The 12,618-nt window shown below is 36.3% G+C and overlaps 2 protein-coding genes across 6 annotated transcripts in view; one reads left to right on the top strand and one right to left on the bottom strand.

Annotated features, from left to right (window-relative positions):
- Positions 1–12,618, top strand: part of LOC128018662 (copine-5-like) — a 66,603-nt gene that overhangs the window by 31,672 nt on the left and 22,313 nt on the right. For both annotated transcript variants that reach the window (XM_052604323.1, XM_052604322.1), the window contains 3 exons: positions 931–994; positions 8,716–8,819; positions 9,038–9,142. In XM_052604323.1, coding sequence (XP_052460283.1) covers positions 931–994; positions 8,716–8,819; positions 9,038–9,142 — 273 coding nt within the window. The remainder of the gene's footprint in view (positions 1–930; positions 995–8,715; positions 8,820–9,037; positions 9,143–12,618) is intronic.
- Positions 3,075–5,423, bottom strand: LOC128018666 (uncharacterized). 4 transcript variants are annotated; one of them, XM_052604331.1, is made up of 7 exons: positions 5,118–5,423; positions 4,937–5,007; positions 4,664–4,840; positions 4,461–4,501; positions 4,329–4,400; positions 4,195–4,245; positions 3,075–4,123 (listed from the first exon to the last, which is right to left on the bottom strand). In XM_052604331.1, the coding sequence occupies exons 1-7, from the start codon at positions 5,285–5,287 to the stop codon at positions 3,872–3,874; spliced, it is 834 nt and encodes a 277-aa protein (XP_052460291.1). In that variant the 5' UTR covers positions 5,288–5,423; the 3' UTR covers positions 3,075–3,871. The 4 variants fall into 4 exon arrangements, with proteins under 4 accessions (XP_052460291.1, XP_052460292.1, XP_052460289.1 ...); XM_052604332.1 differs by having other exon boundaries at positions 4,329–4,391; XM_052604329.1 differs by having other exon boundaries at positions 4,329–4,501.

The raw sequence follows: 12,618 nt of genomic DNA, 5'->3' as shown, positions 1-12,618 counted from the left end.
GCTGATAATTCATCTTTGCCATCACAGGGATAAATTACATTTTAAAATATATTCAAATTGAAAACAGTTTTTTTATTCTAAATATAGTTCACAATTTTACTGTTTTGCTTTCTGTTTGATCGAATAAAACAGCTTTGGTGAGCAATAAGAGACTTCTCTCAAAAACATTAAAAAAATATTTTGAAACAGTAATATGCTGAATGTGTGTACTGTCATGTGACATTGTTATATTGTGGTTTAAAGTAATTATTTTCAAAAGAAGTTACATCCTTTTACAGTATAAACATATTTTACAACTATTTAACATATTTTTTTATAGTAATGCATACCATCAATGAGATATGCAAATATACTGAGAGTCATTTCTGCAACTGAGCATTTTAGTTAATTGTTTATTTGTTCATCTTGAGTTGGCAGTAACCCTGAAGATGCACGAGAGGATGCATTTTCTTTGCACATAGAGGGGTTAGCATAAAATCTTCTGCTTGACTATGCAACAGTTTACATCTAAGTTTAGGATCTTGTGTGATTGATAGATATAAACTGGTGTGAATCAGCCAAATATTGAAGCTTTACAACATCCTGAACACATCCCGAGGCAGAGGTTTATTTTAACACTTGATGGTTGCTGTTTGTTGACAGTGCACAGGATGCATTCAGGGCAAAAACAATGATCTGAAGTGAAATATCCAGTTTTTGTCAGCACACAACATGACTATGATCTCCAGCTCCCCAGTATATCATCTTGGCTTTTAAAATGCTTCTGATACTGCTTTTCTTATATTCTGCTGCTGTTGCATGTAGCCTGTGCAGTTCTGAGAACTGTAATTACATGGGAATCAGGTCATTATCAGGAGGATTTTTTTTAACACTATTCCTGCCCTACTGTTCCCAATAACTCTAATTCACTGTATATGTTATTCTTTTCAGCGGCATCCCTGGGAAGAATTGTGGCACCATTATTCTCACTGCAGAGGAACTCGGAAACTGTCGAGTAAGTCAGCAGTTTTACTTTATCCTCCACAGAATAGTTTTACTCTGAAATAACTGTTTTCCCAAACCCCTTTCTCTTCGAAATGCTTGCAACTATTCAGCAGTGAAAACCTTTACTGAAATTATTCATTCTGATAAGAAAGCTGACTGTTATACTCTTGAAATCAGACCATTCACTGCCTGGCAGCCAAATGCATTATTCTTGAAAAAATTTACGGGAATGTGCCTATGTCTGAAATAAAAGTTATCTCCACAGACAAAAGGGAAACAATTTCAAAAACCATTTGAAAACCAAAGCCATCTTTAAATACTGTTGGCTTAAATAAATTGTCTTCAAGGTTTTCAAGGAGGAACGAACACATAATGTAAAGTTGCAGCCACTGGTGTCACAACTTTTGATTATATGGCCTCTCTGAACCAATTCATGGGTGATGACGTCTCCCCTTAGAAGTCCCCTTCTAAGACCTGTGTGCTCATAAGATGTTTTGTTAGAGCTGCATTGATTGTCTGGTCCTAAGGATCTGTAGAGGATCATGCATCTGCTATCTAATATTCTGCTCATGCATTTTGAATTTGTTTCTTGATTGTTGCTGGATACTGAAGGGTCTGAGATATTATCAGTGAATAGCACTAGATGGATATGATGAGAGGATTCTTATAAATGGGAGCGATGGCTCGGAAAAATTATAAGCAATAAAATACTAATTAAGAGGTATTTGATGATATCTGGTTCTGTAGACATTCATATGGATTGCTTAATATGTACGATATCAGACCGTAGTTTTTCCTGCAGGATAGTATTTTACTTTTACATACAAAACAATATAGAAATGTATGCAATTTTTTATATTTGTTATATTATTTTTCATAAAATATAATTTTTTAAATATATAAATATTTATTTAGACATTTAATGTTTTTGTGATGAGGGGGCGGGGCCGAGGGCTGTGGAGTGTCAACAGTGTTGGATAAGAGTGGACCAGACACCAGGGGGCTGTTCCATAAACCAAGATTAGAGTATAAGCCAGGCTTATTTCGGTTAGTCAGGCTTATTTTTGGTAGATTCGGTTTCATAAATCAAACTTAAAAAAGTTCAAACTCAGTTCCCCCGGCAACTTATGCTGGCAAATTAACCTGGTCCGGGGCAGGCTAACTGTCAGGCTAAGTCTGAGTTCAGACTTAACGAGCATACCATTTATACTCACCTGCTGGTATTTCGATGTCATTTTATTTTACTTAACCACTATTAATATTTTTTTTTTAAATATAAATAAATAAGGAAATGTACTTTACTAATAAATGTAAGAAATTATAAGGTATAAATACACTAAGAAATGTTCAAAACTTGTGTGTTTAATTGGTGAGTTTGGTTAATGAGTTTGGTAATTAATTAAAAGTATATAAATAGGGAGCTGAACTCGTCTCCAAACTTAATCATGGCATGTCCTTTCATAGAAGAGGTGGTGGATGAGGGAGCTATAGTCTTGCGGAGGGCATTTCAAAGAGAGAGAACTTTCAGAGACAGGTCAGACCCATTGGCTTTTAATGACAGCTACCTGTATGAGCGATATAGGTTCTCAAGAGATGGGATTGCGTATATTTGTAGATTACTAAGCCCATACATTGCAAATAATACACACCGCAACAGAGCGCTCACAGTCCCACAGATGGTGTGCATTGCACTTCGCTTTTTTGCCAGTGGAACATTTTTGTACACAGTTGGAGATGCAGAGAATATCAGCAAAGCATCAGTTTGCCGCTCTGTACGAACTGTGTACCTTTCTTTAAAAAGACTACTCAATGTGTTCATCACATTCCCTGGCCACAAAGCTATTCGTACCATTAAACATACCTTTTATGGAATAGCTGGTAAGTTCAAATAACTATAAAACATGGAAATATTTCTTGACTGTTGATTTTACATGGGAAAATTTAAAAAAATAATTTTCCTAGGTTTCCCAAATGTTATCGGTGCATTGGACTGCACCCATGTGCGTATTAAGTGTCCGTCTGGTCCACATGAAGCGGACTTTGTGAATAGGAAATCAGTACACAGCATCAATGTACAGGTACTGTCCCACTGAGATGATATTGAAGGCTATGCTCTAGCACTGAGTGTTCTGTACTAAGCTGGGCACCAGTGTTTAGTTCATTGCAATTAAAATGTAGTGACCTACAGGTTTAAATTTATTTTAGATGATTAGTGATGCAGATTGCATCATCACAAATGTAGAGGCCAAATGGCCAGGCTCTGTGCATGACTCCAGAATCTTTAGAGCCTCATCTCTCTACCAGCAACTAGCAAGAGGTATGCTAGTAATCACTTAAAATTGCAAAAAGTCTTATAAAAAGAAAAAAAAAAAACATTATATATCTATATATTCATTCTGTCTATGCAGGAGAATTCTCAGGAGTTTTGCTGGGAGACAAGGGATACCCATGCCTGCCTTACCTCTTGACTCCCTATCAGGAGCCCCAGACAGAGGCACAGCACCACTACAACATTGCCCATGCACGCACAAGAGGTCGTATAGAGATGGCATTTGGGCTGATAAAGTCAAGGTTTCAGTGCCTGAAGCACCTCAGAGTGACTCCACCTAGGGCATGTGACATTGTAGTTGCTTGTGTAGTGCTCCATGACATTGCTTGTCTGAGGAGAGAGAGGCAACCAAGGATTGCTGAAGAGGAAGACTGGGGCAATGAGGCAGTATTGGAAGAAAACGAAACAGGCAGACTTATACGAGACACATATGCAAATAATTATTTTGCTTAATATGATCTAAACCATGTGTAGCCTTTAAAATGTTCCACTGGCCCCTCAACTTTCTCCTTAGTTGAACAAACACACAGAAGTCAAAGTATATAATGTGATTTGTCTTTATTCAGAGTGAATCTGCCTGTTAGGGGTGAAAACACACAAATAAATGTTGTGGAAAGTGATCAAAAAGGTCTTTTTTTTTTTTCCTTTTCCTTTTTTAAAAATGGTAGTTCTACTTGCATTTTTCTGTAGCTGTTGAATTTCCAGCTCCAACTTCCTCATCTTCAGTTTTTTATACTGGATGTCGATATCAATCGCTTCCATTTGTTTAAGGAGGTAGCGTTTATACACTCCTTTTATGTTTTCTGGGTTCTGTAGCAACATAGATTTAAGTTATTTCATTGAATACTCTTGTCACATTGTTTTCATTTCTTAATACTCACTTTGTCACATGTGGTCCCAGACTGAGAGGGCTCTAGAACAGTGTCAGCATCCTGAAAACACATTATGATCATTTTATCACACAAGTACACTTTTTTTTATATTCAATAAAGTATCACATGGAACCTGTGACTACCTCAGGCCTCCTTGAACATACAGACACAGTCTCCTCATCCTCCTCAACTCCCATCACTTCTCCCTGTGACCACTGATTAAACTCAGTTAAAATCATTAGCTTACATGTCTTTTTAAAAGGTCTCATACTCACAGGCAACATGATGTCTGGTGGATCCATACAGCATACAGAATCTTGATAGAAAAAATATATATTTTTTTTACCAAAATGCACCATTACAGTAGCACAAGTACTTCTACGTGACATTACTGCTATGATGTACTTAGGTTTACAATGCTTAAGGAAGGAGGAAATCAGTTAGTCAGGAAGGAATAATGCTAATAAAACACACACACCTTTTATATACTCACTCCTTATACTACGTGATATCATTTTAGATGATGTCCCCCCCTCTATTCCCTCAAGGACGGGCCTCCCTTTATTAATTTCCAAAGCCAGCTCCTCTGCAGGAGTGAAGCTGGCTGGTGGTGGCCCTCCCCCAGTGCCAGCAACCTCAGTCTTCTTTTTGGTCGCTGCAATTAAAAAAAAATACATAAAAAAAAACCCTGAATAGTTGTAACTTCAAGCTGACATTGATTACATCTATACATCCCATTAGATTTACTTACCATTCTGAACTATATTTTTATATTTTATTTTCACCTGCTGCCAGGTTCTTTTTCCTTCACTTAAGTTGCTGCTGCGTGAAAGCAATTAACGTTACTGTTATTCACACACAAACTTTGCAATGTATTGTGACACACATTCAATGTTGATAAATTATTTTAAATAACTTACACCGCTACTTACGCATTGAGACGATCAGCAATTTCCTGCCAACCTTTCTCTCTTGCTTTATTTATTGCCGCTGTATTGCCTTTTTTGGTGATGACATCTTTAAATTCTTCATATGTTTCCAATAGCAAACGCTGTTCCGTTGCCGTGAACATCGCTGCTCTATCTTTTCCTTTTGTTGCCATGGTAGCCCACAGTAAATCGATTGACCCATGCTCGACTTTTCAGGACTTTTAAACAATGGCGTGCACGCGCAATTATCTAGACTATTTAAACCTGACTCAAATTAGTAAAATCACATGATCCTCAACTTACTGTTATGGAACCAACTTAAGCGCGGATGTTTAGCTCGGCTCATTCAAGTCAGGTTTTGGATTTTAATCCCCGCTTTTCTAAGCTGCTTTTATGGAACAGCCCCCAGGCCTGGATTTTATTTTGTGTTTTGGTTCTGTTTGTGATCAACAGTCAGCGGTGAGGGGGTTTTGTGTTAATTTTGTTATTAAAGTTTTATTTGAATGTTTGCTGGTTCCTGCCTCCTTCCTCCCATGACTACGAACATTACAGTGTTACAGTTTTGATTTGAAATATCATTAAATGCCATGCATTAATAATGCTAAGCATTATCATATGAATGCTCAGGGAGTAAAATCCTAAAATTTTCATTCAGTTTGGTAGATTTATTCAGTTTGTTCAGGGTAAAGGAGTTGAAAAAACTTCTTTTTAAAACCTTTTGTGGGATTCATTAAAATAACTCATTTGACTTACAGTATTTGTTTTGACTACAATCATTAGCCAGCAAAGTCAAAGATATTTCATCATATTCTCTTTAGACTGCTTGGCAAAATATAACCGTTCCATTTGTAGATTTGGTGGAGGAAGTCAGGAAAAACTGTTTCTATCTCCATCCCTCCCATCTCTTTATCATGTCTTCTCACTGGAATGTTCCAGTTTTGTCCCTTTGTTAAGTAAAGTTTACTCTGTCACTGGTGATAGTACTCATTAAATTGCTGAAATAGCAGTGCAGAGTAAATTACAGGTTTTCCGGGCTGTAAATGGCTATGTTGTGTTGAATACAGGTTCAGACACACACAAAGGACTGCTCATTTGAGCCATCTATTGCACACACTCACAGCCTCACTTAAGCTCATTTGAAATGCTCAAAAAGCTTTTCCCCTCTGTGTACATCTGCTTGTTCTATATATATTTCACATGGTAGATCAAAAGATTTTAGGATGCTATGAAAGGCTGGGTTTTGAGCAGGTACATGCAAATATCAGCTATGAGGAAATGAACCATGTGGAGGAGAAATCTCTGCTTAATAGCAAGAATGAGGTTTTCAAATATCTTCAAAAGTCTGTCGATTTTCAAGACCTTACATAGATGAATCCCATTTAGAGACAAGATAAAACCTGCAAACCCAAAATAATGAGTGAAACGTTTCATCTTTGAAGTACAGTGTGGCCAAAGACAGGTAGCTTTAGCTGTGATGTGAAGCACTTTGACTGACAATCATTTATATGGCTAACTATGCTGTCATATTAGTTGTTTTTACTGTTGCTAAAGAAAGAATTGCAGTCCGCAAGAAGACATTCATGCTCAATTGCTCAATTCATGGAGGTTGGTTTAAAAACAAGCATAGGTTGACATTTCGCTTTTCTCTGCTCAAATAGTTTTCAGCTTGAATTGATCTTGCCAGTAAGGTCCTATTCATGGGATCATAATCGCTGTAAATGCTTGGTTTGAAGGGGGCTGTTAATCTTGTGCAAAGCCCTCACACACTGTGGTTTAGCTTTAGTCAAGAAACAATTCAAGCAATGTATAATAAAGGCGGTGCTCCCTCGGCCATCAAATATAAGGTGAATTGTCCCAGAGTGTGGAAATTCCCCTGGCAATTCCCCTGCATTTTCATCAGTAGAAATACCATTAAGAATAATGACTTTGTATCAGGTAGACCTCACACCATACCATTATGGCTAATGAGGGTTGTCTCTATTGTGTTGATAACATTCCTCTGGCCTGAGAAACCCCTATCAAGCAGGTTTACGATTATGTTAGTCATTACTGGAGTGTAATTTGCGGTGTCAACTACACATTGGACATCATGTGAATGATTCCTTTGGAAATGGTCCAGTTCTCCTTCAATCTTTTTCTCTCACTCACTCTTCCTCTCTCCTCATTGACTCCAGCCTACAATTTCATCATTCTCTGAATGGCACTCTCAGTGCAAGATAGTGTTTAGCAGCTAATTGGTTCAAATAGAATTGATGCTTGTTGATGCCAGACACAGATAAACCATTTGGGCCATAAAATAACCATTTAGGGGCCTCTAACAGGTTTTCTTTTTTTATCCCAAGAAATTGCAGGTCATAATAAAAATGATATTGGCATCTTGATTAATGTGTACTGTTGATTTTAGTATTATTTATATACAATTTTTTGTCACAATCACCAGCTGGAGTGCTCTTGATAGAATCCATCCCATACCTTTGCCACTTTATAGACTACATTTCCCATAACCCATTGCAAAGACTCATAATGGAGGAGATTGGAGGATACAAAAGAGGAGCGATGACAGTGAAGGATGAGAGAGGACCAGGCCTGGGCTTTATTTTGTGTTTTGGTTTTGTTTGTGCGCGGCAGTCGTCTGTGAGGGGCTGTCATGGGGTTTTGTGTTTATTTGGTTATTAAAGTTTTGATTTGAGTGTTCGCCGGATTCCCTCATCCTTCTTCCCGTAATTATAAAGTTTGTACAGCGTTACAATATATATATATATATATATATATATATATATATATATATATATATATATATATATATATAATGTCAGATTTATTTTATATAATGAAAACAACTTTTCATATTTTTAGTTTTGGTTTAACAATAACACTGTTCATGTGTCAGTGACATGCATAATTATTAAAGATTCAGTGATGATCAAATGACATTCTATTCAATATTATATACAATACAACAATAATCATTGTACATATTTTTTGTCCATATTTTCATCACTGAAGATTATTTTAGATAACCCTAACTCATGATAAACATAAATCTGCATATAACTATGCCACTAAACAAAAACATTACATCATCTACCATTGAGCCATTGGAAAAAGACAGAAAATGATGTCCATCAGAATGAGAAAATTACAGTCCACGTAGGGGGATGTCAGTATTGACATTGTGTGAAATATTGTGATTAAAAAAAGGGCTGGCCATGTTTTTTGAGAGCTAAATATCGAGCCACATTCAGGGTCAGTGGAAATTGTGGGAGGATTTGTTCATTAGCATATTATTTATTTTAGAGTTGTTCAAAGTAGAGTAAAACATTTTTTTGAAACTTGTGAATGTAGTGTAGATGCAGGAGTCTGAAACATATGACTTAATAAAATGTGTCTACATACATGATGTGGCTGTGCCATGTCTAGGGGTGAATTGTGCCTGAGGGTCCAGAGTCTAGTCATTCATCTAAGCTGCACAAGAAGAATCCTATCTGTCTCGGATTTCACTAGATTTAGCTGTTCTCCATGCTATTTCTATCTTTTAACTTCCATTTTCCTTTCCCTTTCCCCTTTGTTCTTTCTTTCGTTCTTTCTCTCAATCTCACAGGACTGTGCAACAATGCAGTTCTGTGCACATAAGCTGGATAAGAAAGACTTCTTTGGCCGCTCTGACCCGTTCATGGTGTTCTACAGAAGTAATGAGGACGGAACGTGAGTTAGCTGTCTTTCTCACTCTGATGTGCAGGCTGGAAAGTATGTCGTCTTTTCGTAATGTCTGAGTGAAGAAAATTGGTTCTAGATACTACATTTCACTTAGTAATCTTAACTTAGTTAAGGTGTACAATAAGCAATATTCTGAATGTAAAAATATAATAATGCAATGCATACTACTTTGTTTGATTTTAGCATCTTTGTTTTTTGTTTCTTAGATTCACTATCTGCCATAAAACTGAGGTGGTAAAGAATACGTTGAACCCCGTCTGGCAGCCGTTCACCATTCCTGTCAGAGCACTGTGCAATGGAGATTATGACAGGTGCACTCACACACACACACACACAGACATGCGGCATGTTAGTACTGTATGTACTGGTGATTGTGTGCCTGTCGCCAGTGTTTGCAGGTCACATTCACTAACAGTGCATGTGCGTAAAACCTGTGTGCAAATGCTTTCACATGGTAATTGATGTCAATATATTTTTCAAAATGTAGGACTGTTTTTTTTTTTTAGATAAAAACATACACAAATCACAGAAACGTCTATGTATTGTATTTTTGTAAGCTTTATTTTGACTTATGTTTTATTAAATATTAGTAACATTATATTATATTATATTATTTGTCATATAAATAAGAATATACTTACTTTTTTAGAGTAAAATTGTGTTAATGTTCGATGCAGTCGATCACGTGCAGTCTAGGACTAAATAAAGGGGTTTAGTATAAAGTATGTCATGTTTAGGCGTGTACTATGCTAATTAATCGGTAGGCACATACTCCCTTATTTAGAATAATTTTAGCGATGAGGATTTAACATTAGAATGAGGATAAGAGCACATTTGTGTGCATGCTGTGTTGTGAATCCTGCAGAATTTTGCAATGAGAGCGCTGTTGTACCTGAACGAGACCCTGTGTATGTGTGTGTTGAGAGGAATCGTGTCCCTGTGCTCTTTGATTCAGTCGCACATTGAGACCAGACTGCTGCTACTCATTGCATCAGCATTATTGGATCACAGACAGCCCTGTTCACGGTGCTGCACTGTTGTGATTTATGTGCTCCACAAGGACACATTATTTCTGCTTTGTACTTTCTGTGTTACAGATATTTGTGAGTTTGCACTGCACTGTTTCTTTGTTGGTCCCCATAGGCCTATGTACAATCCAGTTTGTGTCAATCAGTTTGTCGTGTTCGTGAATATTTGGTAGCCTATACATTTGTGTGTGTGTGTGTGTTCATTTTCATGGCCCAGGTGAGGCTTGCAGACATGTTGGCAGCTGTGTGTCAGCTGAGAGCTGTCATAGCCAATCAGGACACAGGGAACAGAAGCACCTGCCACCCAGTCCCCTCCTGTCCTCCGATCCCGTGTGTGTGAGAGAGACCGTGAAAAAAAAAGAGAAAAAAGGGAAACTCCAGCTGTTGTGGTGCTGTGCTAATTATTACCTGCTGCAAGGATGCCAGCAGAGAGGAGTATTTATATTGCAGTTGGGATATGTTCCTCAACAGAAAATATCTGTAATGAAAGTTTTATATTTTACAGATCCGGATATATTGGATTGAAGTCAGAATAGGGTCAGTCTGTGTCAAATTTCAGGAACTAAAAATATGATATGTCATGGATGAATATGGCTGGTATGACTTTAGAAAGGTGGCATCCATCATTGTTATATTTACACAGAGATTTGTTGGTCTGTCAATGAAATCTATTGACTTTAGCAACCTTTGTTGCATTAAATGCCAATGATGACAGTTCATTCCGTTTCCATGCCTCACTCAGTGAAGCCTAATTCAACAAGAATTGCTATAGTCAACAGATTTTACTAATATACCTGTCAATCTCTGTACAAATGAAATGATTATGTCACTTTCTAAAGTAATTTTCCCCTCTCTAATTTGACTCAAAATCTCAGTTGAAAAGTGTCATTTTGACCCCCTTCACAAAATAGTGCATTACTCAGAAAATATTTATCCATGGCATTTTTTTTTTTTTTGACTTTCTTCCTCATTTATATATGTATTACACCAGGAAAAAAATAACCATGGATTGACTGAAAAAAAGCAAGTATTCAAGACTTTCAAGCAATAAATTGTCAGAGAGTATGATATTTTGTCATTGATTCATTTAAGAAACATCATATGTGAAAGATTGCTACTATAATGATAATCACTTTAGGTTGTGTTGATATGATCCAAAAGCTCAAGTTGAGTTTGTTTTTAGCAGCTGTGACCATCAGTGTGTATAATCTGGGTGTTTATCTTTTTCTTTTCACTGAGACAAATGTTTTTAGCATCAGGTTAGCAAAGAGGGTTGTGCCTCCTTCAGGGGTCTTAAACAAATGAGAGCACGTTTGGTTTGATTGACATGAGGGGAAGCCATAATTTGCCCATAGTGTCACAACTGATCTGCATCTGTGTGTGATCTTGGGGAGAGACAGGAACAGCACTTAACCCAGTCAATCAGCCACACTCCCGAGGGAAACAACCCAGACTTAACAGAGAAAATTACTGCAGGGCTTTCTGGTGTAGCACATCTGGGTGGTTGGGAGAAAGTTGTGGATGTTGTTTTCCAGAAGAATGTCATATACAATTGTTATGTTTAGCACTGAAGTTTTTAGTGTATAAATGTGTGCAGAAATTCTAATCAGACTACACATTTTCCTATTTTTTCTGGTTTGAATTGTGAAGAATGTTTACTATATTTAAAATGTATTGTAAATATTTGTAACTTTTTACAATTATTTTAAATTATATGCTACTGTTCAAATTTTGGGGTTTGGGAAGATTTTTGAATGTTTTTGAATTAGGTGTCATATGCTAACCAAGGCTGCATTTATTTGATCAAAAACACAGTAAAACAATTTTTGTGAAATTTCACTACAATTTAAAATAACTATTTTCTATTTGAATACATTTGAAATTGTAATTTATTCCTATGATGGCAAAGCTAAATTTTCAGCAGCCTTTATTACAGTCTAAGTCACATGATCCTTCAGAAATAATTCTAATATGCCAATTTGGGGTGCAAGAAAAATGTATTATAAATGTAAAAAAAGTTGTGCTTAATTTTTTTGAGGAAACTATTTTTTTTCAAGGATTCTTAAAAATTCAAAAGAACACCATTTATTTGAAATATAAATATTTAAATTTAATGCATCCTTGCATAAAAGCATTCATTCCTTGAAAAAATGAACGGTAGTGTATATAATGTAATTTTAGAAAATATAGTTTGTCTCCACTTGGAAAAATACACTCCAGTGTATTATTGTGGTTTCACTATATATTTTATAGTAAACATAAAATAAACTGCGCATGGTCACTTTACATGTCAGTCAGACTCTTGGCTAGAATACATTTCTTTGTGAACTGGATCTTTTGCTATTTCGTAAAATTTACAGGGAATCTGAATACTGATAGACAGGATGTGTGCCATATGATCTCTAATGAATCTACTACATCTGTTCTCTTACTCCAGAGATGAACCAGTCTGCTTTACCAACAGATGGAGAGTTTTCCCATGTACTTTATGGGATTACTTAGCAGGGGCTCTGTGTTTAGGTCCATTCTTTCATCCCAACTCAGATGATGGTTTTGTACCATTGAGATTTCATTAATACCTTTGCAGAGTAAACAAACAGAGAACTATTCTAATCAACCAACTTAAAATTAATTCACATGATTTCATTTTAAGCTTGAAGTTAAAGGGCTAGTTCACTTAAAAATGACAATCGGTCAACATTTATTGTGATGTAATTCTTAAAAATAAAGATATTTTGAAGAATGTATCAATATATTTT

Source organism: Carassius gibelio, chromosome A8, assembly GCF_023724105.1.
Source record: "Carassius gibelio isolate Cgi1373 ecotype wild population from Czech Republic chromosome A8, carGib1.2-hapl.c, whole genome shotgun sequence".
Taxonomy (NCBI): domain Eukaryota; kingdom Metazoa; phylum Chordata; class Actinopteri; order Cypriniformes; family Cyprinidae; genus Carassius; species Carassius gibelio.
The sequence above is the reverse complement of the archived record's forward strand: the minus strand, read 5'-3'. Positions and strand labels throughout refer to the sequence as shown.

Excerpts from the sequence above, each read along its gene's own strand:
- LOC128018666 (XM_052604329.1), bottom strand. The coding sequence starts at position 5,287 with ATGGCAACAAAAGGAAAAGATAGAGCAGCGATGTTCACGGCAACGGAA. Across the intron at positions 4,246-4,328 it reads TATGTTCAAGGAGGCCTGAG|GATGCTGACACTGTTCTAGA; the intron begins GTAGTCACAGGT and ends ATGTGTTTTCAG. Across the intron at positions 4,124-4,194 it reads CTGGGACCACATGTGACAAA|AACCCAGAAAACATAAAAGG; the intron begins GTGAGTATTAAG and ends ATGTTGCTACAG.